The sequence below is a fragment of the Erythrolamprus reginae genome, chromosome 6, assembly GCF_031021105.1.
Source record: "Erythrolamprus reginae isolate rEryReg1 chromosome 6, rEryReg1.hap1, whole genome shotgun sequence".
NCBI classification, from domain to species: domain Eukaryota; kingdom Metazoa; phylum Chordata; class Lepidosauria; order Squamata; family Dipsadidae; genus Erythrolamprus; species Erythrolamprus reginae.
Genome location: NC_091955.1, coordinates 65068590 through 65090861, shown reverse-complemented (window position 1 = coordinate 65090861; position 22272 = coordinate 65068590). Strand labels below are relative to the sequence as shown.

Genomic DNA, 22272 nt, shown 5'->3' with positions numbered 1-22272 from the left:
AATAAAAAGAGAGAGGGGGAATGAAAGAAATGGAAGGAGGGAAGGAAGGAGAGAAAGAAAGAGGAAGAAAGAAAGCAAGAGAAAGAAAAAAGAATGAAAGAGCAAGAAAGCAAGAGAAAGAAAGAAAAAGAAATGAAAGAAAGAAAGAGGAAAGAAAGAGAATGAAAGAGAAATAAAAAGAGAGGGGGAATGAAAGAAATGGAAAGATGGAAGGAAGGAGAGAAAGCAGGAGAAAGAAAGAAAGCAAGAGAAAGAAAAAAGAATGAAAGAGCAAGAGAGAAATAGAGAAAGAAAGAAAGAAAAAGAAACGAAAGAAATTGTGACTTTGACTATGCCGGCTCCTTCCCTCCACCGCTCCCCACAAACCACCTACCCCTCTACCGCAAGAGGGAAGCGCCCGAGGCGCCGGGTTCTTCCCTTTCTCCCTCGCCCGCATCCTTGCTGCGGTGACTCACCAGGAGAAGGCTGGAGACCCACGTGGCTCCTCGGGGGTCCTTGTGGAAGGCGGCGGTGGAAGCCCCCATGACCGGCGCTGGGTGCGAGGAAGGATGCTTTCTGCGCGGGTGGAGGCCGAGAGCTGAGAAGGGCGCGCCTTGCCCACCCTCGCCGGAAGAGCTGCCCATCTAGCAGTCCCGCTGCCCCATTGCCCGGCAGGGGATGATGGGCAAGGGACGCCTCGGGGAAGGAGGGCAGGGCGGGAAGGGAAGGAGGGGGCTGGCGGGGGTTTAGGAAAGGGGAGCCCGTCGGGCACAAGGGGTCAGTAAATATTTTTCCCGCCCTCTTTTTGACTCGTGCAGTACACAGGTCCTCAATGGAAGGCAGGTTGTCATGCTATGTTAGGCTAGGCCTTCCTAGATGGGTTGAAATATCCAGTACAGCATCTCAGTGGTTGCCACAAAGAAGGAGTCAAGTTATTCTCCAAAGCACCTGAGGGTAGAACAAGAAGCAATGGGTGGAAACCAAACAAGGAGAGAAGCAACTTAGAACTAAGGAGAAATTGCCTGACAGTCAGAATGGTTGATCAGTGGAATAGAAGTTGCCTCCAGAAGTTGTGAATGCCCCAACACTGGAGGTTTTTAAGCAGATGTTGGATCACCATCTGTCTGAAGTAGTGTAGGGTTTCCTGCCTAAGCAGGGGGTTGGACTAGAAGACCTCCAAGGTCCCTTCCAACTCTGTTGTTATTATTATTAAATGCAGATCCCAGGATTCCATGCTGCTGCCTTGGAATTCTGGGAGCTTCTCTATGGCACTGAGTTTCCAAAGATCTTGAGCACATTTTGGGGTAGGAAAATGTCTCCGATTTGAGGCGTGTGGGATGAATTGGGGAGCAAAATTTAGAGCAAGGGAAACTTCAGTGTAGCCTGCTTTCCTTCTGGGTTAACGTTGAGGCTATGTCATGATGAATTTCATGGGGAGTGGAGGGGATTCCTGGGAAAAAGCGCTTTGGAAGGTGAGTCTGCAGACCCCACCTTTCTCTCTGATGGGCAAAGAGGAGGCATCCCCCGAAGAGAGGTGAGGCCCCCTCCCCAATTGGCTACCTAGCCCGATTTCCCTTTGCTGCGTCTGGGGCCGTTTCAGGCGAGGAAGTGTTCCAGGTGGGGTGACCTTCATGTCTCCCCCCCAGCGCCCACGGGTCAGACCCCCGCCCAGCCCCTACTTTCTGCTCCCTCTTGCCTGCTCAGGTTGCTGCACCGAGGCGCCCCCGCCCCCTCCTCAGTTAGCCTGCCTTCTCCGCGGTCTTCCACGGCGGCTTTTCGGGCGGAGGGGGCCTGGCTCCGCGGCGGGTCCGAGCCCCCCCGGCCTCTCCCTCCCGGGGCATTTCCTCTCGGCATCAAGGAGGCACAGTGGCGGACGGAGAGAGGGAAGGGGGCAGCGGCGTCCCTCCTGGCCTTGGCGGGCTGCCCGACTCTCCCCACCTCCTGCAAACGCGGCGGGTGGGGGGGGAGAGTGAGGAGCCGGCTCCGGCAGGCGCGGGGCTTGGCTGGCTGGCTGGCGGGGGGCGCGCCGCTGGTGGTGCGGAGGGAGACCCTCCTCCGGGAGGGAGGGGGCCAGGCAGCAGCCAGCCAGCCGGCAGGATGGCACTTCCGAGTTAGCAGCCAAACTTTGCACAGGCGGCAGCCGGCCGAAAGGAATGCTAGAGCGGGCGTGCCTCCGGCCACAGCAGCAGCGGCGGCGGGAAGACTGCGGCTGGGAGTCCGCGAAGCACCGCCAACTAAACCGCCCACCTCTCCGGCCGCCCGGCGCCTTTGCAAGATAAGCGGCTGGCCCGGGGAAGCCTCTTCCAGCCGCCGGGTACGAGGGAACGCTGGCCGCGCGGGGCTCCGAGGCCAGCCTTGCAGCTCCTCGGCGGGAGGAGCCAAAAGCCCCCGGGAGAGGACTGGGCTCAGCAGGAGAAGCACCGGGGCCCCCCCATTATTCAATTTCCCCGGGCCGGTACGCCCCTCCCAGTAATACCCGTCTATCGGCGGCCCTGATTTCTGTATAAGCCATCTAGTTCAATTATGGATATACTAAAAGGGATAAATTTCATCAGTTGGAGAGACTTTAGTTTAAAGTATTGCGCAAGAAGCAATTCCACAGGCCTTGCACCAAACTGGGGTTGGACCAGTGTTGGGTTGCTACTGGTCTTGCTCGGGCAAACCAATAGCGGCAGCAGCAGTAGGCTCCGCCCATCCATTTTGGATGTCATCAAAAACACTCTGCGCATGCGCAGAAGCATTGCATGCATGCACAGCACACTGACAGGCACTCCCATTTATTTTATTATTATTATTAATTAATTATTAGATTTGTATGCCGCCCCTCTCCGAAGACTCGGGGCGGCTCACAACAATAATCAAAAACAATATAACATTGCAACAAATCTAATATTAAAAGGGAACAATATATAAAACCCCGACAATTTAAACCCCATGCAACACGTACATACCAAAAACATAAAATATAAAAGCCTAGGGGAGATGTCTCAATTCCCCCATGCCTGGCGATATAGGTGGGTCTTGAGTAATTTGCGAAAGACAAGGAGGGTGAGAGCCGTTCTAATCTCCAGGGGGAGTTGATTCCAGAGGGCCAGGGCCACCACAGAGAAGGCTCTTCCCCTGGGGCCCGCCAAACGACACTGTTTGGTCGACGGGACCCAGAGAAGGCCAACTCTGTAGGACCTTATCGACCGCTGGGATTCTTACAGTAGAAGGCGGTTCCGGCGGTATTCTGGTCCATTGCCATGTAGGGCTTTGAAGGTCATTACCAACACTTTGAATTGTGACCGGAAACTTATCGGCAGCCAGTGCAGGCCACGGAGTGTTGTAGAAACGTGGGCGAATCTGGGAAGCCCCATGATAGCTCTTGTGGCTGCATTCTGCACGATCTGAAGTTTCCGAACACTTTTCAAAGGTAGCCCCATGTAGAGAGCGTTGCAGTAAACGAACCTCAAGGTGATGAGGGCATGAGCGACTGTGAGTAATTCCCAAACCAGTAGAAAAGTTAAGAGAAACCCACTTCTGGGTTGCACAATATCTGTATATTGTCTGATTCATACATCATATGTTTTAACTTAACCAGGCTTATATTCTTCTCCAACCATAACTCTGTGCAGCTCATAGATCTTAAAAATGATAATATTATCAATATATCAATAGAATATAACATTTTCCAAGGTTAAAGAGCAACTATGGTCCATATTACTGAGTACTCTCCAGGAGAGAAAGAAAAACAGTACCTCGGAGCTCAAAAGCCCATTGAAACAACCCATGGGATCCCTTTAGATAACATTCTGCATATATCCGAGCTATGAACCAACACAAGCATGAAAAGTGACAATCATACTCAAAATTGACTAGCATCCCAAACTTGATGAGCTGCCATACTCTAGACCAGCTGCAATTTCTAACAGTCTTCAAGGATAGCTCCATATAGACCATGTTGCAATAATCTAGATCAATGGTTCCCAACCTGGGGGTCAGGACCCCTTTGGGGATAAAACGACCATTTCACAGGTTCAAAAGACAAATTTCCCATGGTGTTAGGAACTAAAGCTTCTATGCTGGTGCCTTGGAACATAGTTTTACAATCCGACTAATCGGGCGTTTTCAGTGGGGGTGTTCCTCTGACCTTCCTGCCAATCAGCTTAAAGCTCTGTTGGGAGAATTGGCACCAGACTTATGGTTGGGGTCACCACAACATGAAGAACTGTATTAAGGAGTCGCAGAATTAGAAAGGTTGAGAATCTAGATAGAGGTGGTCAAGGGTTACAAGAATCCTCTGAAAAACCAAAATATTTACTAGTTGCTTAGGATCAACCAAGCAAGTAGATCTGTTCTCCCTGTGGAAGTTGATAGAACAAGTCAATTCCATGTCAATGAGACAGTGATCTCACCAAGATAATTAAGGGAGGCAATTATCCCCCTCCTTCAGATTAAATTGCAAGTGGCATGTTTGTTCTTGTGACTTTGCCATGTCATTGGGTACAGTGGCAGGGATGACTCTGGGAATCTGGGGGCAAGGGGAAAACCTCACCTTTCCAACTTTTTCACATGATAATTACCATGCCATTTTCTCTGCCCTTAGTTCATGACTAATCCCAGACCCAGAATGGTTCATTTCCAAAGGGGAGTGGCATCTGTCACCTCTGTTTATCTCCTTAATACAAGACAGATCTATCCTCACATCCACAATATGGATTGATTGATTGATTGATTGATTGATTGGTTGGTTGGTTGGTTGGTTGGTTGGTTGGTTGGTTGAGTTAGTTAGTTAGTTAGTTAGTTAGTTAGTTAGTTAGTTAGTTAGTTAGTTAGTTAGTTAGTTAGTTAGTTAGTCCAATACAAATTGAAAGTTAAAGAGAATAAAAACGTGAAGTAGTAATATCAGGGAAGGGAGAGAAGAAGAGATATGAGAATAGAATACATCAATGAAGAGTAGAGGAAGGATATATGGGTGTGAGAAAAGATATATAAAATATAGGATGGTGAGAGATTTATTGCTGCCACTCCTGGCATTAAATAGCAGCAGCCAGATCTTGCCCTCTGTATACCTGGTCACAAATCGCAGGTCATGCTACAATGGAGAAGATGAAATTAATAACGTCAACTGCCCTTTGTGTGAAGTTTTATTAAGTGGAGGCCTCATAATATCTTCATGTAGGCACCCGGAAATTATAATGATTAATGTTGCACGAGAAAACTCTATTTCTCAACCAGTTGATTTGGCTTTGGGACACTAAATGCAGTGAAAAGCAGTGGATGTACAAATATGATCTGTTTTGTAACAAATGAGAAGAAAGCATACAATGTCGTTTGGCGGGTCCCAGGGGAAGAGCCTTCTCTGTGGAGGCCCCGGCCCTCTGGAATCAACTCCCCCCAGAGATTAGAACAGCCCCCACCCTCCTTGTCTTTCACAAATTACTCAAGACCCACCTTTGTCGCCAGGCATGGGGGAGTTAGGATATTCCTTCCCCTAGGCCATTACAAGTTATGTATGGTATGTTTGTGTGTATGTTTGGTTTTTATAATAAGGGTTTTTAGTTGTTTTATTAAATTGGATTGTTACATGTTGTTTTTTATCATTGTTGTTAGCCGCCCCGAGTCTGCGGAGAGGGGCGGCATACAAATCCAATAAATAAATAATAAATAAATAAATCTAACAAATCTTAATAATAATAATAATAATAATAATAATAATAATAATAATAATAATAATAGGATTGAGATTGTGAGATGTAAGACACACACACACACACACACACACACACACACAAATGTATACTCACAATGCGAAGGCAAGTCTGGTTCATAAATCAAAGTTTTATTGAAGAAAAATTGAAAAAGCGGTTGCAAACCCAGCCTCTTCCCAAATGGATTGAGTTCAAAGAACAGGAAAAGCAGTCTTCAGGTTATACATTTTATACCCCTATACAATGTACGCCATGCCTCAGAAACCCTCCCAAGTGCCCTCGGTTCTTCCCAGTTATTTATTCTCTAAAGGGTCACCTTGCCATTTCCTGTCTAACACCAACTATCTTTTCATGTTTACTTTTAATTTTCACCTTGGGCAGATGTTCTTTTCTTATTGATAGTGGTCTTGCCTAAGAGGTAGGTTCCTGTCCCCAAGGGAGCATTAATACATTGTCGCTACTGATTATAATTTTTCCCCTTTAATTATTTTAAAAAAGCATTTTAAAAATGAATGCAGATGCAAGTATTTCATAGTGACTCGTCACTACCAAACCCACAAATCAAGGTTAAAACGTCATAGAACATAGGGTCTAGCAAGAGCATTAATTAGACTTGTGATGTATGTGGAAGCTAGCCCATGATAATGTCAGGATCGGGGCCTACCTGATGCAATATACCAAATTGCAGACAGAAGAATTGTAATAACTTTAACAATGTAAAATGTCTTAGTCATGGTGAATATGCAGATTGTAATGTAATCTGATTGTCTGACAAATATATATATACATAATGCACCTTTGCATAGGTGTGGCTTGGGGCTTGGTTTGAAGGTATTGTGGCTTAATATGGTTTAGAGTGGCTTAAGAACATAAGAACATAAGAAGAGCCATGCTGAATCAGGCCAAAGCCCATCGCGTCCAGCATTCTGTGTCACACAGTGGCCCACCAATTGTACATCTTGAGCAGAAAGAGAAGGCAAAACCTTCCCTTTCCCTTGACCCCTACAAATGGTACTCAAGGGAATCCTGCCTGCCTCAAACAACATAGAAGTGGCACATAGACATCCTTTTCAATAACCACCGATACACTTGGCATCCATGAACCTATCTAATCTGGCTAGAATTGTGAGTAATTTGTAACTGCTAGAGAGATAGCTACAGTGTAAATAGTTAGTGTAGGTTTGCTACAAAAGAAGTAAATATTTTCCTAAGAAACTCTGCAGTACCTGTCTTCAATTATCTTCAAGACAAAGGTTCCTGATATCCTGGTCTGAGGCAGGCTAGTTAGCTGCTTTAGCTATCTGGGTGGCTAGCTTCTGCAAAACGTTACTCCAACAGACAAACTCTATGCTCACGGAAGGCGTAGATTGATATACAGTTGTTTCTGCATACACAAAGGTGGCTTCAATCGATTAATGGCAACCACTTTGGCAAAAGGCAGAAAACAAGAGTTTTTGTGGCGGAACAAAACTTTGAATGTAAATGTTTGAATCAACTTGGTGACCCGTAGGTAGTATATGTCTCACGATAGCAGAAGAAGGCATTTTGTGGCTATGATTTGCTGTTGGATTATTCAGATTATAATTACAATTTATGGTCAATTTGCAATGGTAGGAAACAAAAGACAAAGGGTGTTACATTTTATACATTTTTATAAAAGAGTAACTTTTCATTTGCTTCTTTCAGAACGTAAATATGAGATTTGTCTCTCGGTGTTAATTGCAGCTGGTGTGCACAGGCTTACACACAAACACACACACACACACACTCCTCTCACCCTCTTTTAAATCACTTCTTTTTCCCAAGAGTTGGCACTTGCTACTTGCTTCATTGGAGATAGCTTCGGCAGTGGCAGCTGGTTAATAGAAGTTGACAGGAACTGTCTGGAGGGGACATGGATTCTCTAAAGTTGACAGAAGCTTGTCAGAGAAGGCATTGAGGCACCTCCAGAATATATTCACTTTGCCCACCATTCCAAAGAGGAGTTCAAATATTTTCCCCTCCAAAATTATACTATTGATTTTTATAGGATCAAAAGGTAGCTTCTCAGTATTTCTACCATCCTCTCATGAAAGAAGAGAATTTCAGAGTATATTGCATGAATAGAATGTAGAATTCCTGCATTTTTCTAGTTATGAAATGGCCAAGAATGGTGTGTAAATATCCTGTCTTTTATTATAGAATTATCTCCCCAGCTTCCTGGCTTCTCAGGAATATTCTCAAGATATTGTGAAGAAATTACTCCCTTTGATTTTTTCCCCCAGCAGCACTGCTGCCATTGTTTTTTTGCAAAAGAGTTTATTTTATTTATTTATTTTATTTATTTATTTTGTCCAATACATAATACACATTGAAGAGAATAGATATGTAGTAATATAAATAAAGAAAAGAATAGAAGAAAAGATATAAAAGTGTAGGTGAACATATATGAAAGGAAGAAAAGATAAATGAGATAAGGAGAGACAATTGGACAGGGGACGGAAGGCACACTGGTGCACTTATGTACGCCCCTTACTGACCTCTAAGAAACCTGGAGAGGTCAATTGTAGATAGTCTAAGGGGAAAATGTTGGGGGTTAGGGGTTGACACTACTGAGTCAGGTAATGAGTTCCACGCTTCGACAACTTGGTTGCTGAAGTCATATTTTCTACAGTCAAGTTTGGAGCGGTTAATATTAAATTTGAATCTGTGTTTGGACAATTTCTCCCTCTGAGGGTGGAATTTGGGAATCATCCATCTAATCGGATGGGGAAAAATATTAAAGTCATCATTTACAAGCAGTTTTTCCAGCAGTGTGCCCCATTCTTCCATTTGCACACATATTTTCTCTCAATAGTCAATTGTGAGGGAGTATATTATTAAAGGGACCCAGTGGCTTGGTGGCTAAGATGCTGAGCTTGTCAATCAGAAAGGTCACCAGTTTCACGGTTCGAATCCCCAGCGCCATGTAATGGAGTGAGCTCCCGTTACTTGTCTCAGCTTCTGCCAGCCCAGCAGTGTGAAAGCATGTAAAAATGTAAGTAGAAAAATAGGGACCGGCTTTGATGGGAGGGTAACAATATTCCATGTGCCTGCAGCATTTATTCATGCCAGCTACAAGACCACGGAGATGTCTTCAGACAGTGCTGGCTCTTCGGCTTTGAAGAGGAGATGAGCACTGCCCCCTAGAGTCAGGAACGACTAGCACATATGTGCAAGGAGAACCTTTACCTTTATATCATTAAAAAAGGACGGTTCACAATCTATGACTTTAGGTACACATTAGCAGCCAGAAACGTCTATTGTAGTGTTTCCCAACCCTTGGCAACTTTAAGATACCTGGACTTCAACTCCCAGAATTCGCTGGCTGGGGAATTCTGGGAGTTGAAGTCCAAATATCTTCAAATTGCCAAGGTTGGGAAACACTGGTCTATTGTCTCCTGATCAGTGGCCGATATTCAATATGTCTCCCTCTAAGACCGAAGCCCAGAGTTCAATTTCTACATTTTTGTTTCTCTCTTTTCAGAATCCACACCTGGCATCCTTGCATATTTAATTCTCTGTGTGCTATTCTTCATTGTGCCTCTTTTCATTCTGATGTCCCAGAAGCCTGTTTTGTTTGCCAAATACCGTTTCATCAGAGTTCTCTCCCTAGCCTTCATACCCTTTTACACAGAATGGCTGGTTTTATTTTTTTAAAAAAATGCAGCCTTAGAAAAGGTCACCGTCTCTTTCATATTCCTGCTCCTCACTGTGAGCCAGTGTGGCTCCTGCTTTGGCATTGGAAAAGGCTAAATAGGGAGGAGGGAAAGATGGAGTCCCAAATAATAGAATAGAAACAGGGGGAGCTAGCGAAGAATAGCAAAGGAGATAAGCACAGTGAGGAGACGTTAGCAATAAAAAGGCTAATGGAGACAGAGTCTCTCTTTCTCTCACACACACACGCATATAGACACATACACAAATCTCTCTAGCTATCTGTCTATCTCACAATGAAACAGTAGGAAAGGAAGACAGCAAAGAAACAAAGGAACGTTTCGCAAGCCATTATTGAAAAAATGCCTGTTGGGTCCAAACTAGCTTACTTGCCGTCGGAAATCTCACAGTTCCTGCCACATTTCCGATCAGAATGGGCATATGAGAAAAATGTGAAAATTGATTCCAGTGTAATGTGTGAACTTTGAATCTGCTCAAAAACAACTCGGAGTACAGAGTGCCCCCTAACATTCATTTGTTATCACATGGGTCTCGAGTTCTGTTACTGTATGAAAAAGAAAGAGAGATGTACTTGTCCCTCTGCTGCTAACTGCAGAGATGAAAATTAAGCTCATTCTGTCCGACAAAACTAATTAGCAGATTTAGGCAAATATAAATTTGTTTTCATTTTCTTACAGTTAACCTATTGTACATCAACAACATTGGATGTCAAAGACAATAATCAGTTAAAACCTAAAATGGTCAAAATAAAAAGATACACTATTGTGATTATTATTACTATTATTACTATTATTATTGTTGTTGTTGTTGTTGTTATTATTATTATTATTATTATTATTTATTGGATTTGTATGCCGCCCCTCTCCGCAGACTTGGGGCGGCTAACAACAATGATAAAAACAGCATGTAACAATCCAATTAATAAAACAACTAAAAACCCTTATTATAAAAACCAAACATACACACAAACATACCATGCATAACTTGTAACGGCCTAGGGGGAAGGGATATCTTAACTCCCCCATGCCTGGCGATAAAGGTGGGTCTTGAGTAATTTGCGAAAGACAAGAAGGGTGGGGGGCATTCTAATCTCTGGGGGGAGTTGATTCCAGAGGGCCGGGGCCGCCACAGAGAAGGCTCTTCCTCCGGGGCCCGCCAAACGACATTGTTTGGTCGACGGGACCCGGAGAAGGCCAACTCTATGGGACCTTATCGGCCGCTGGGATTCATGCGGTAGAAGGCGGTTCTGGATGTATTCTGGCCCAATGCCATGTAGGGCTATGGTGCCCACAGCCTAGGAAAACAGCCAGATCTTCATTTAGCATTGAAATATTGGTGATGAGCTGGCTTTGGAGGGGGAGCCGCTTCGTTTATATCAAAGGTCTTCAAACTTGGCAACTTGAAATGTGTTGATAGAGTAAAGCAGTGATTCTCAACCTTTCTAATGCTGCAACCCCTTAATACAGTTCCTCATGTTGTGTTGACCCCCAACCATAAGTCTAATGCCAATTCTCCCAACAGAGCTTTAAGCTGATTGGCAGGCAGGTCAGAGACAGACCCCCACTGTAAATGCCTGATTTGTCAGATTGTAAAAATATGTTCCAAGATACCAGTATAGAATCTTTAGTTTCTAATACCATGGGAAATTTGTCTTTTCCCATGATCTTAGGTAATCAAAGTTGACTCAGCCTTCCATCCTTCCTAGGTGGGTAAAATGAGGACCCAGATTATGGGGGCAATATGCTGGCTCTGTTAAAAAGAGCTATTGCTAACATGTTGTAAGCCGCCCTGAGTCTAAGGAGAAGGGTGGCATAAAAATGGAATGAATGAATGAATGAATGAATGAATGAATGAATGAATGAATGAATGAATGAATGAATGAAACCTCTGTGAAACGGTTGTTCGACACACACCCCAAAAGGATCCCAACCCCCAGGTTGAGAACCACTGGATATTTAGCTCAGTTTAAGAGCTGTTTCTTTAAGAGATTGCATTAGGGGAATGTAGCAATAGAATAATAATAATAATAATAATAATAATAATAATAATAATAATAATAATAATAATAATTTATTAGATTTGTATGCCGCCCCTCTCCGAAGACTCGGGGCGGCTCACAACACGATAAAAACAGTATTATACAGGCACAAATCTAATATTAAAAAAAATATTTTAAAAAATGTAGTTAATGTAGTCTGTGACATGTGACCTTATTTGTGTGTTCTTATTGGCCATTAAGCCAATAAGAACCCAGCTTTCACACTGCTGGGCTGGCAGAAGCTGAGACAAGTAACGGGAGCTTACTCCATTACATGGCGCTGAGGATTCGAACCGTGAAACTGGTGATCTTTCTGATTGACAATAAGTGCCTGCTCTCCAACAGGCACTTTTAAGTCTTAACAAAGGACCATGTAACAGCCAGCAGATGGGAGAAATGACTCTCTTTTCACCCACGTGTAATGGGACAGATTATGGTCATATATCCTGAGGAAATTCATCTCATTAGTAAGTCTGTGATATGAAGATACCAGACAATTCCATATTGAACATAAATGTGATCTGTATGATTTACCCATTTGTGTGGAGTTTATCTGTCCAAGAAACTTTTCCTAAGCTTGGACCAGAACATTAAGACTTAAACATAGCTGGCTGGAGAATTCTGGGAGTTGAAATCCACAAGTCATAGAATTGCGAAGTTTGGGAGATCCTGGTTTACATGAACTCCTATGGTTTCCATGACCCACCAAAACTTTAAGCGAAACTTGATTAAGTTTCTGTACATAATTAATGTACTGAAACTATTTCAAAGGCGGAGGGTGGCAGAAAGTTTTTATTGCATAATAACATTTTTTATTACCATGACATGCTGGAAAAAACTACCGGGTTTTCAGAGGTATAAATGCAAAACTAATGATGGCTCCTTGACCCCTGGCTGAGACCATAGATTATCTTTGCTATTTGGATTGTTCCACTGATTCTTTATAATGAGCTCAAACTGATCAGAAATCAAGACTTGCATTTCATAAAATGGCATTGCTTTGTACCTAATATTGCAATAATTTGGAAAAAATAAATGGGATAAGTACTTGAATCTTTCTAATGGCTTCTTATAAGATACTATATTATGCATTTGTGGTCTTGTTGTATACCTGTTGAGTACATTTGCGGGAGGGCCTACTGCCACATGAATCCCAATGACCGGTTAGGTCCCACAGAGTCGGCTTTCTCCAGGTCCTGTCAACTACACAATGTCATTTGGCGGGACGTAGGGGAAGAGCCTTCTCTGTGGTGGCCCTGGCCCTCTGGAATCAGCTCCCCCCAGCTAACCCTAACCCTAACCCACACCCTCCTTGCCTTTTGTAAGAGTCTTAAGACTCATTTATGTCATCAGGCTTTGTAATTTTAACTTAATTTATTGTATTTTACTGTTTTATATGTTGTAAGCCACTCCGAGTCATCGGGGCGGCTTACAATATATAAATGCTTTGACCAAGAAGACTAGAAGCAACCTCTCCAATTACTGGATGAGGATTATCATAATTCCCAGCACATATGGCAATTCTATATTGTATGAGTCTCTCAAATCTTGAATAATTTGTTGGCTCAGAAAACGGGCAATGGCTTTTTAATGTTATATTCCAAAAAAGAGGGATAACTTTTTGAATTAACCCTAGGAGTTGGATTTTAGATGGATACAAGTCATTTATTGGATTCCTATCTTTTTTACACATTATATAGTCAAAACTGGATTCCTGCTGACAAAGAACATTTTCTCAAAATGAATTTATTCAAACTTGTTTTTAAATGGACTTTTATATTGTAGCTTTCCTGGGTGATCCCTTCCGTCTACAGATTTATATTTTTTAAAAGAAGCTGTCACTTGAATCCCATTTTAATTACAAATCAGAAAGTTCCAATAAGTTAAAAAATAGAAAACATCTACAAAAAAACCTATGCATGCACCCAGCCTTGGCAAAGGAATGAAGTATTTTATTTATTTTATTTATTTATATTTGTCAAACAATTATAGTATGGTAATTTGTATAAATAAAACATTAGAAAAGTAATGTTGAAAAGTAATGATAGAGGACAATAGAACATTAGGACAGGGATGGTGTTGTGGTTGGCTCTGGCCCAGCTCCTGCCCCAAGGAATGTGGAGGTGGATGCAGGGGAAACATCAACATGTCATAGGCCTGTTTTATTGCCGACAGAGTCAGGTAGTGCAGTTTCCTCGGACGAAGAAGAAGGTGAGGGTGACTTGGAAGAGGGGGGCTTGGCACACAGCCCAGGAAGCCAATCTCCATTATCTTCAGTTGATTCGGATGAGGAAGTGTTAGACCCACACAGGCGCAGACTTATGCGTAGAAGAGACCAATTGAGGGCATATTACAGGAGATAAGAGAGGCCACCTGTGTTTGGGTGGGGCTCCAGTAATTAGAGCTGCTGGTATAAATAGCAGCGTGCTGGCTTGGGCCGTTGTGGAAGATTATCTGATCGTTGTTCTTCAGGACTGTCTTGCTGTTTCTGGACTTTGTTTGTTGATTTTTCACGACTTTGAAACCAAAGCAGAGCAAAGTGTGTGTTTCACTTTGTGCGAGAAGGAGGGCTGTGACGTTTCTTCACAGCTGCTAGCTAAGTACTTAAGGACTGATTAAGGGGATTGTACAGACTACCAGGTTGTTTTGGGAAGAGTGCTCTTTGCAATACAAAAAGGGTGCTTTGTTTCTTTTGAATTTTTGGGATAAAGAACATTGTTTTTGAACTTTCAAGTGTGTGTGTGTCTGAAATTTGTATCCTTGAATTTTCGGAAGACTCATACCATAGAGCCCGGCAGAACAGATGGTAGGCACAATGGTGCGCTTATGCACGCCCCTTACAGACCTCTTAAAAAGGGGAAGATGTCAATTGTAGATAGTCTAAGGTTAAAGGTTTTGGGGTTAGGAGTAGAAACCACAGAGTCAGGTTGAGCATTCCAGATGTTGATTACTCTATTGCTGAAGTTGTATTTTTTGCAGTCTAGTTTAGTACGGTTGTAATAATAAGGCGTTTAGATTTTATTACTATTTGTATCAAATTATTTTCAAGAAACTCTGACAATTAAGAATATAATCAATCCAAGAGTTGATGTGTCTTTTCTTTTCCATAGGGTTCTTATTTCACACCTTAAATGGCACCATTCATATGGTGTCATTTTTTTGCAAACTTTTTAAAGCCAGTTAGTATATTTGGCCTAACTGTAGCTCAATGTGTTTCATATTTTGAAGTTATGAAGTCAGACGTAAACACTTTGAAGTAAATGAAGCTTCAGTCCAAGTAACCAGTAGTTGACTAGTTGATTTTAAATGTCTCTGCATCAAACTGTACCAGTTACCAGTGGTACCATTAAATGCCTCTTGTCATTTTCATTTGTCTGTAGCTCATTTCCTTTCATTGTTAACTAATTACTTATGATAAATTGAGTGAGAAGCATGTTTCCCATGGAATAACGTATCAAAATATAAGTGGATATTTGCAAGTAGAAAAATATTTGGAATAAATTAATTTTATATATTTTACTGGAAGAAATTTCAAGCTTAAGAGTCCTTGTTTTCCATTGGCCTGTATGTAATGATATCCAGAAGCATTAAGCAGATAACTCATTTTGTTGCAACATCCCTTCTTCCCGGGAATTAACTCATACTTTATCATTCTTAAATAATTTTAAGAAGGTCACTACATTAGAATGTGATATAATATAATCATCTTAAAAGGGCATTGCATTTTTTTTTTAGAACATCAGTCTTACATGTGTTCACTGCAAATGTCCCACTTATTTCAGTGAAGTTCAGTCCCAGATAAATTGTTATTGGACCTTCTGCCCCATACATTTTTATCTGGTATGAAACTCCTTACAAATTCCCTAGGGCAAACTTGATGCTCTTGATCTGTGTTATATTAATATTTTCATGGTTACCAGCCAGAATGAACGAAGAAAATAACTGTAGTAAAACACAATTGGATGACACCGTGTTGGAGAATATTTTAATAAAACCTCTAATTCCATTTCATCTTGTCTTGTCACTGGCTTCATGTAGTATCCTAATATCCACATTCACAATGGTCTCATTCATTTACGACACTTGGCCATATAATACTTGCATAAAAGTTGATTCAGTGCCCATTAAATCAACCTTATTTCTTTTGCACCTTTTGTTCATTTAGCTCTTGCCTGTATGACTTGTTATATAGGTAAGAAAGTATAATATCACTTGTTATGTGGGTAAGAAAGACTGGTGCATTTTGATTTTCATCATTTATTATTCATCTACTTGCAAAGAACTAAATCAGGAGACTTTTAATGGGTAGACGTACAACGGTTAAAATGATTTTTACATCTTTTATATCTTATTGATGAAAATTGGAGTCCCTGGAGTTAAGTATGATAAGTGATTAGATACATAAATGCCATCTCTCATCACTGGCATTATGTGAGTTATTTTCTTCTCTTGCTATGGTTTGAATTATCTAGACATCAAAGAAACGAAGCTACTGAAACTCAAAATGCTTTCATAAGTATTAAATTCTACATATATATTGCAGCAGAGGCGGAATAACAATGCAGACACAGAGCTGGATTTAAACTGGGTCATTTTTATTAATTTAATTAATTAATTTAATTCAACCTAACATGGACCCGCAGAGGTCAACTGAAATACTTCCGGGGCGGAAATGATGTAATAAAAACTTTCGGGGCAACTTAGGGCTTTGCTCCATGCTGATCCAGGTGAAGGGGCCACGACCTCACCTGGATCCCATCCATGCCATGCATGTGGGAGGTCTCGCCGTCCAATCCCTGGAAGGGAATTGAAATGGTCGAGACCCAGAGGCTGGTTCTCCCCAATTGCTCAGGCCGATTTAAAAGCCACCATGAGCCCTTGGAGAGACTCTGCCAATCATCCCCAAAGATGCCCAATGGAGAACACGCAGTTGCTAAACACCTTCCAATTTCCGCCCCTAACCTGCCAACCCAATGACCAGAGGTAAGCCAATTAGAACTAATCGGGGAGCGAAGTCACCCCCTAACCATCCGTCCCGCACCGCATTGTGGAATAGGCGAAAAAACGGTCGCAGAAAAATACTGAGACCGCCAAAAATTCCTATTCGGCCCCGTAAGAGCGATCCCTGTAGCACACTGACAGATAGGGAGGGCGGGTGGGTGTTCGCCTGCTCGTTGTCCCGGGGCGAAAAGGAAACCCTGAGCCTGTGCAGCTTCTTATAAAGGGCTAGCAGGCCCTGCCCCGGCAATGTCATTGGCCGGTGCCGATGACAGGCATGGCCGGGATCTCGTGAAATCTCGCGAGATCCCAGCCTTACAAGATGGCGGCTACACCGAGGACTGCGTTTCCCTGGCCCTGCCGCAAATCCTGGCTGGAGCTCAGTTTCATGCACTTTTCTGAGCTGGGGGATTTTTTTTTAAATTCCCAATTGCTGGAAAACAATGACACAGGAAAATGAGACAAAGCAGAAAGCACAAAATAATGTAACTAATTATATGACAGAGGGCATAAAAAAGGGATTAACTGGTGCCTTAGGGAATTGTCACAGAATCCTTATCTTATCTCTCCCTCTCTCTTCCCCTCCCAAACCAACTGAAGTAATGAACTAGTTATAAATAGCTAATTAGTCATTTATACACTGCCCTACATGCAACATCTTGTTAAATGAAATTCCCTGGACCCATCCAGTAAAGTGAGGTGTCTCAGAAAAGATAGAAAAGTAAATGGGGGATTAAGAGAGTCACTGTTTGTTAAAAGGATTATTGAAATGCAAGGTACCATGGAGTACATAAGCACTATGATTAATTTAGAAAAAGGCACAGACCATTCTTATCCATTAGCCTCTTATCCTGCAAAGTTGTACAAAGTTAGGGAGAAACACAAACCACATTATCAAATTTCAATTTGATAATTTAACAATTAAAGAATTAAAGAATACTTGCATAAGAAGATAATAATATACAGTTAACTGGATTCCAACAGTAATAACAGTAGTTTTATTTAAACACTATCCATAATGTGGAATGCATTTCACTTAAAAAATGTCAGGTATTTCTTGTTTACTTTAGCATTTTGGATCTTGAAACAGTGAAAATGGCAAGTGCCTCCTGTATTTTAGACATTTATGAAAATCTGTTCATAAGAACAGATACAACTAAATATATTGTTGTTACATGATTCAGAGCTGCCCATCTACGGTAAGTTTTCTAGCTGCTGCTCACTTTTTTTAAGCTCAGGATTTCTTTCTATATTGTTACCTTCCTTTCTCTACTTCTTCTAGTCTTACTACCATATTTTCCTTGTCTCCCCTTTTTTCTTTTTCCACCTTCAACCATTGCTCCTTTGTGGTGATCTATCCCACTCTCCCTGGCCCTGGTCCCTCTCTCAGGCATGCGAATATTGGTGAATTTGCTCTTGGACACATTACCCATGCTGGGGAATGTTCTCCTTCTCTGCTTCTTTGTCTTCTTCATCTTTGGCATCATCGGTGTGCAGCTGTGGGCTGGTCTACTGAGAAACCGCTGTTTCATGGATGAGAACTTGACAATGTGAGTGTTCAGGAAATGGCTCTCTTAATTCCTTTTCAGCTTTGTAAAGTCTCTGTTCTCCTTCAGTTTTATTTTATTTTTTAAATCTTTGATATTGAGCTAATCCCAGTCCCCAAGTCCCTCACTCTTGTGTACTATGTCAACGGAACCTGTGAGATTGTTGAAATTACTGTTGTATGATTATGTATACCACCAACATGAATATTCAAAGATTAAAGTATTGGAGAGGAGGATGTAGCGTAGTCCATCTAAATCCAACTCCCTCCTTGATGCAAAAATTCCAGACAAAGAACATGGATTGCTAATCTGTTTTTCAGGGTAAAAGAACCCATAACTTCAAGTAAACACATGTATAAACTATTAAAATTTATTAAAATTAAAATATATATATTTACTTTCCCTTTCAGTGTGTTGGAAAATGAACTAATCCCCTGTGATCTATCAGTTCTAAAATTGGGTTAAGCAAGACTGCATAGACTGCAATTGTACCTTCTCCTTTTTCTCCCTTGTACAGTAGTACCCCTAGATACGAGTATAATTCGTTCCAGAAGGGAGCTTGTCTGTCGAGCAACTCGTATCTGGAACAAATGGCTTTAGACTTTGTTTTTCTCCTCTGAGATAAACAAAAGCAAGGATTCTTGCGCCACCTAGTGGACGCTCGGCTCGTATCCCGAATTTGAGCTCGGGTCTGGAACAGAAATTTCTCTCCCCTCGTGGCTCGTATCTTGAAATACTCGCATGTGGAGCAGCTCGTATCTAGAGGTACTACTGTATAGCTTCTCATATTCTTCCCCAGTATTGAAGCAGATTGTATGTGAATCTGGGTGATAACTTCAAGGAAAAATGTGGTGTTAACCTTTCTGTTTGTCTGTCTAGATCCCTAGGATGTTGGCATGTATAGATTTTTAACTTTTCCTCTCTAATTTTACATAGTGGTAAAAAACTCATCCTAGGATGCAAATGTGTACTTTAAAATTTTTGCTATGACCCAAGGGTATTTCATATTATGATTCAGATATCACATCAAGAATCGCAGTAATGTGGACTTTCCAATGAATATATATTTATGGTACATATTTATAAAGCATTTTTAGCATTTTAAATACATTTACTGTGTTTTTTCTGCCTACTTATAAAGACTTGTTTTGTTCACATTACATTTTAAACCATTATAGTATGCATCTGAAGTAATATCACGAATAAAGAAGCAGATTATAAAACGGGTGAACTCATGGTTTAAAATTGCACTCCAATATTTTTAGATCATTTGTTCTTTTTTTAATTTTTACAGATTTTTATTTTTCTGAGCTTCTACTATTTTAAGTTTTGATTCAATATTGTGGGAAGTATTGCTATCGCATGTTAAGAAATAAGTATGCTTAATGATCCCATATGTTGGCATGGTACCAGATTATCCATTTGCTCTAGGAAGCATCTGTTGTCTATTTTAGTTCTAACTGTGTCACAAAGTCTTTCTCTCAAGGAAAAAATGGATAAAAACATGCTCTTTTCTCGGCCTTTTTCGACATCTCTTCCCAAGTGTATAGAAATTGGATTTTCTTGAGTTTTAATCACTTCGGATCATCCTCTAAACTGTTGGTCTGGGTCAACCTGAATCAGCCACAACATTTTAGTTTTCTTTTCCACATCATACTTTGCTATGACTTCTGAACAAACCCGTAGCAGTTAACAAAACAATAGTAGTTATCATTTCTCCTCCAAATAAGAATTATAAACTAGTGCTGTTCAAGAGTTCAGGCTAAAACACAGAGAGGGAGCTGAACATACTAACACCATTTCCAGATTTCCCATATTTTCAATTTCCCAATTTTCTGAACTTATCTGAAGAAGAGGAGATTCTTCCTTCCTTCATTCTTTGAATACCTGCCCTAGGTTCCTGCTTTCAAGGAATCGTTTAAATGCAAGGTACAAGGGAAAAGAACCTTCTTTTAGTCCTAATGTACCAATGGAACTAATGGGTAGAAGTGGCAAAAATACAGTAATAAAATTACCTTCCACTTTTAGCACTCAGAGAAGACTTTCTGATTGGAAATCTACTATTTTCCAATTCTACTTTAGAGAAAAAGCATTGACACAATTTAAAAAAAATACAGATTTAGTGTGCTATGGAGAACCTGGTCACAAACAAACATGCAATGGTGGAATTGAATCTTCAACTGGATCTTGTAATCAATGTACTAAGCGTTTGAGTCTCGTTCTTGTTAACATTTCTAATTCTTGCCAATATCTCCGGATAGATAACATTATTAATCCTCTGCTGTACTAGATTTTTATTTTTTTATAAAATAGTTTTTATTAAATTTACAAAAATATACAAAGGGAGGAAGAGTAGATACATCGTATTTTACATCATTATGTCGACATATATTCCCCATGCTCTTATTATATTTATATCATATAATTATTCTGTTTAAGTGAACTCTGTTATTTCACGATGTACATCAATACCAAAACAAATATATCAGAGCTAAGAGTTAAATTTAAAATGTTCTGTCTAAATAAATTGTTATCTTATAACTCTTCCTTCCCATCCACCCCCCAGTGAACTGTTGCTAACAGTTCTAAGATACCTTAGATTGAACATTGAGCGGCGTATGGTTGCCGCGGTTTTTCCAATATTTTTCCCCCCTAGTCTACACTTGAATTAAGATCCGATTGAATTGAAAAAAGATGTTAATAACGGTCCGATAAGAATATTCTTGTACTAGATTTTTATTATGGTTTGTCAGTCAGCCAGCTATTTGGAGTTGGAGTTGGTATTTGTTTGTCTACTTTCTGAGTTGGATTCAGATAGTTTAGACCGGTTCAGGCAAACTGAATGTTAATTTTACATTTGGTTTGCCAAACCAGTAGTTGCAAAGACTGGACACCCCCCCCCTTTCCCCCTCCCTCTCAGGAGTCTCCACATTGCCCATTTTGGATGCGGGGTAAGTGCAGGGCCCATGCAGAGGCTCTGGGAGGGTGAAAAACGGGCCTACCAGAAGTACTGGAAGTCTGGAAACTTCCATTTTCACCTTCATGGAGGCGCAAGGAAAGCCTCCAGAGCACAGGATGGTGAAAACACTCCCACCCACCATGGTGCAGAAGCCGAGTAGGCCATGCTCCATGATCACCCCACCCAGCAACCAGGCAGAGAACCAGTTTCAATCGTTTCCATCCCAACCCTTGATAAAGAGATCATGTTGTTTAAGGATAATAAAAGTACTATCATAGAATGTAAGCTATTCCAGATAAAGCTTTCTTTCGCAATTGATTTTGCCAGGGATGATAGTGTCCAAGTGGTCTCCAGATGTTTTGAAATTTTGCCCATGGTACTTAGTATTATTGGTACTTTCTTTGCTCTCTTTGGTCACAGTTGTTCTACTTCTATCTGCAGGTCTTTACATTTTGTGATTTTTCTCCACTACGCCCAGTCTACACAGGTATAATAATTGCCATAACCATTTTGTTCATGTGTTCTCTCAGCCAAGGTAACATCACTCTTCCTCCCTATTATCAACCTGAGGAGGATGATGAAAAGCCCTTCATCTGTTCACTATCAGGCGACAATGGTATCATGGGCTGTCATGAGATCCCCCCACTCAAAGAACGGGGCCATGTGTGCTGCTTGGACAAGGATGACTACTTCTACTACACCTCAAGCAGGCAGGAGTTCAACGTCAGTGGCATGTGCGTTAACTGGAACCAGTACTACAATGAATGTCGTACAGGCAATGCCAATCCACACAAAGGGGCAATCAACTTCGACAATATTGGCTATGCATGGATTGTTATATTCCAGGTAATCTGAATATATAGTGGTAATATATTCTATGTGGAATATTATTATTATTATTATTATTATTATTATTATTATTATTATTTATTAAATTTGTATGCCGCCCCTCTCCGTAGACTCGGGGCGGCTCATAACAGTAATAGAAAACAATATATAGTACAAATCTAATAATTGAAACTAAAAACCCATAATTTAAAAAACATGCACACAACATACCATACATACACAGTATAGGCCTGGGGAAATTATCTCAGTTCCCCAATGCCTGATGGCAGAGGTGGGTTTTAAAGAGTTTACGAAAGGCAAGGAGGGTTGGGGCAGTTCTAATCTCAATGGGGAGCTGGTTCCAGAGGGTTGGGGCTGCCACAGAGAAGGCTCTTCCCCTGGGACCCACCAAATGACATTGTTTAGTCGACAGGACCCAGAGAAGGCCAACTCTTTGGGACCTAACCGGTCGCTGGGATTTGTGCGGTAGAAGGCGGTCCCAGAGATATTCTGGTCCGATGCCATGAAGCGCTT

At 41.5% G+C, this 22272-nt stretch overlaps 1 protein-coding gene across 1 annotated transcript in view; it reads left to right on the top strand.

Moving 5' to 3' along the window:
- The window catches only part of CACNA1I (calcium voltage-gated channel subunit alpha1 I), a 495583-nt gene that overhangs the window by 335793 nt on the left and 137518 nt on the right, over positions 1-22272 (top strand). Inside the window, exons 6-7 of the mRNA XM_070754808.1 lie at positions 17795-17954; positions 21441-21756. Of these exons, the coding sequence (XP_070610909.1) occupies positions 17795-17954; positions 21441-21756 (476 nt within the window). The remainder of the gene's footprint in view (positions 1-17794; positions 17955-21440; positions 21757-22272) is intronic.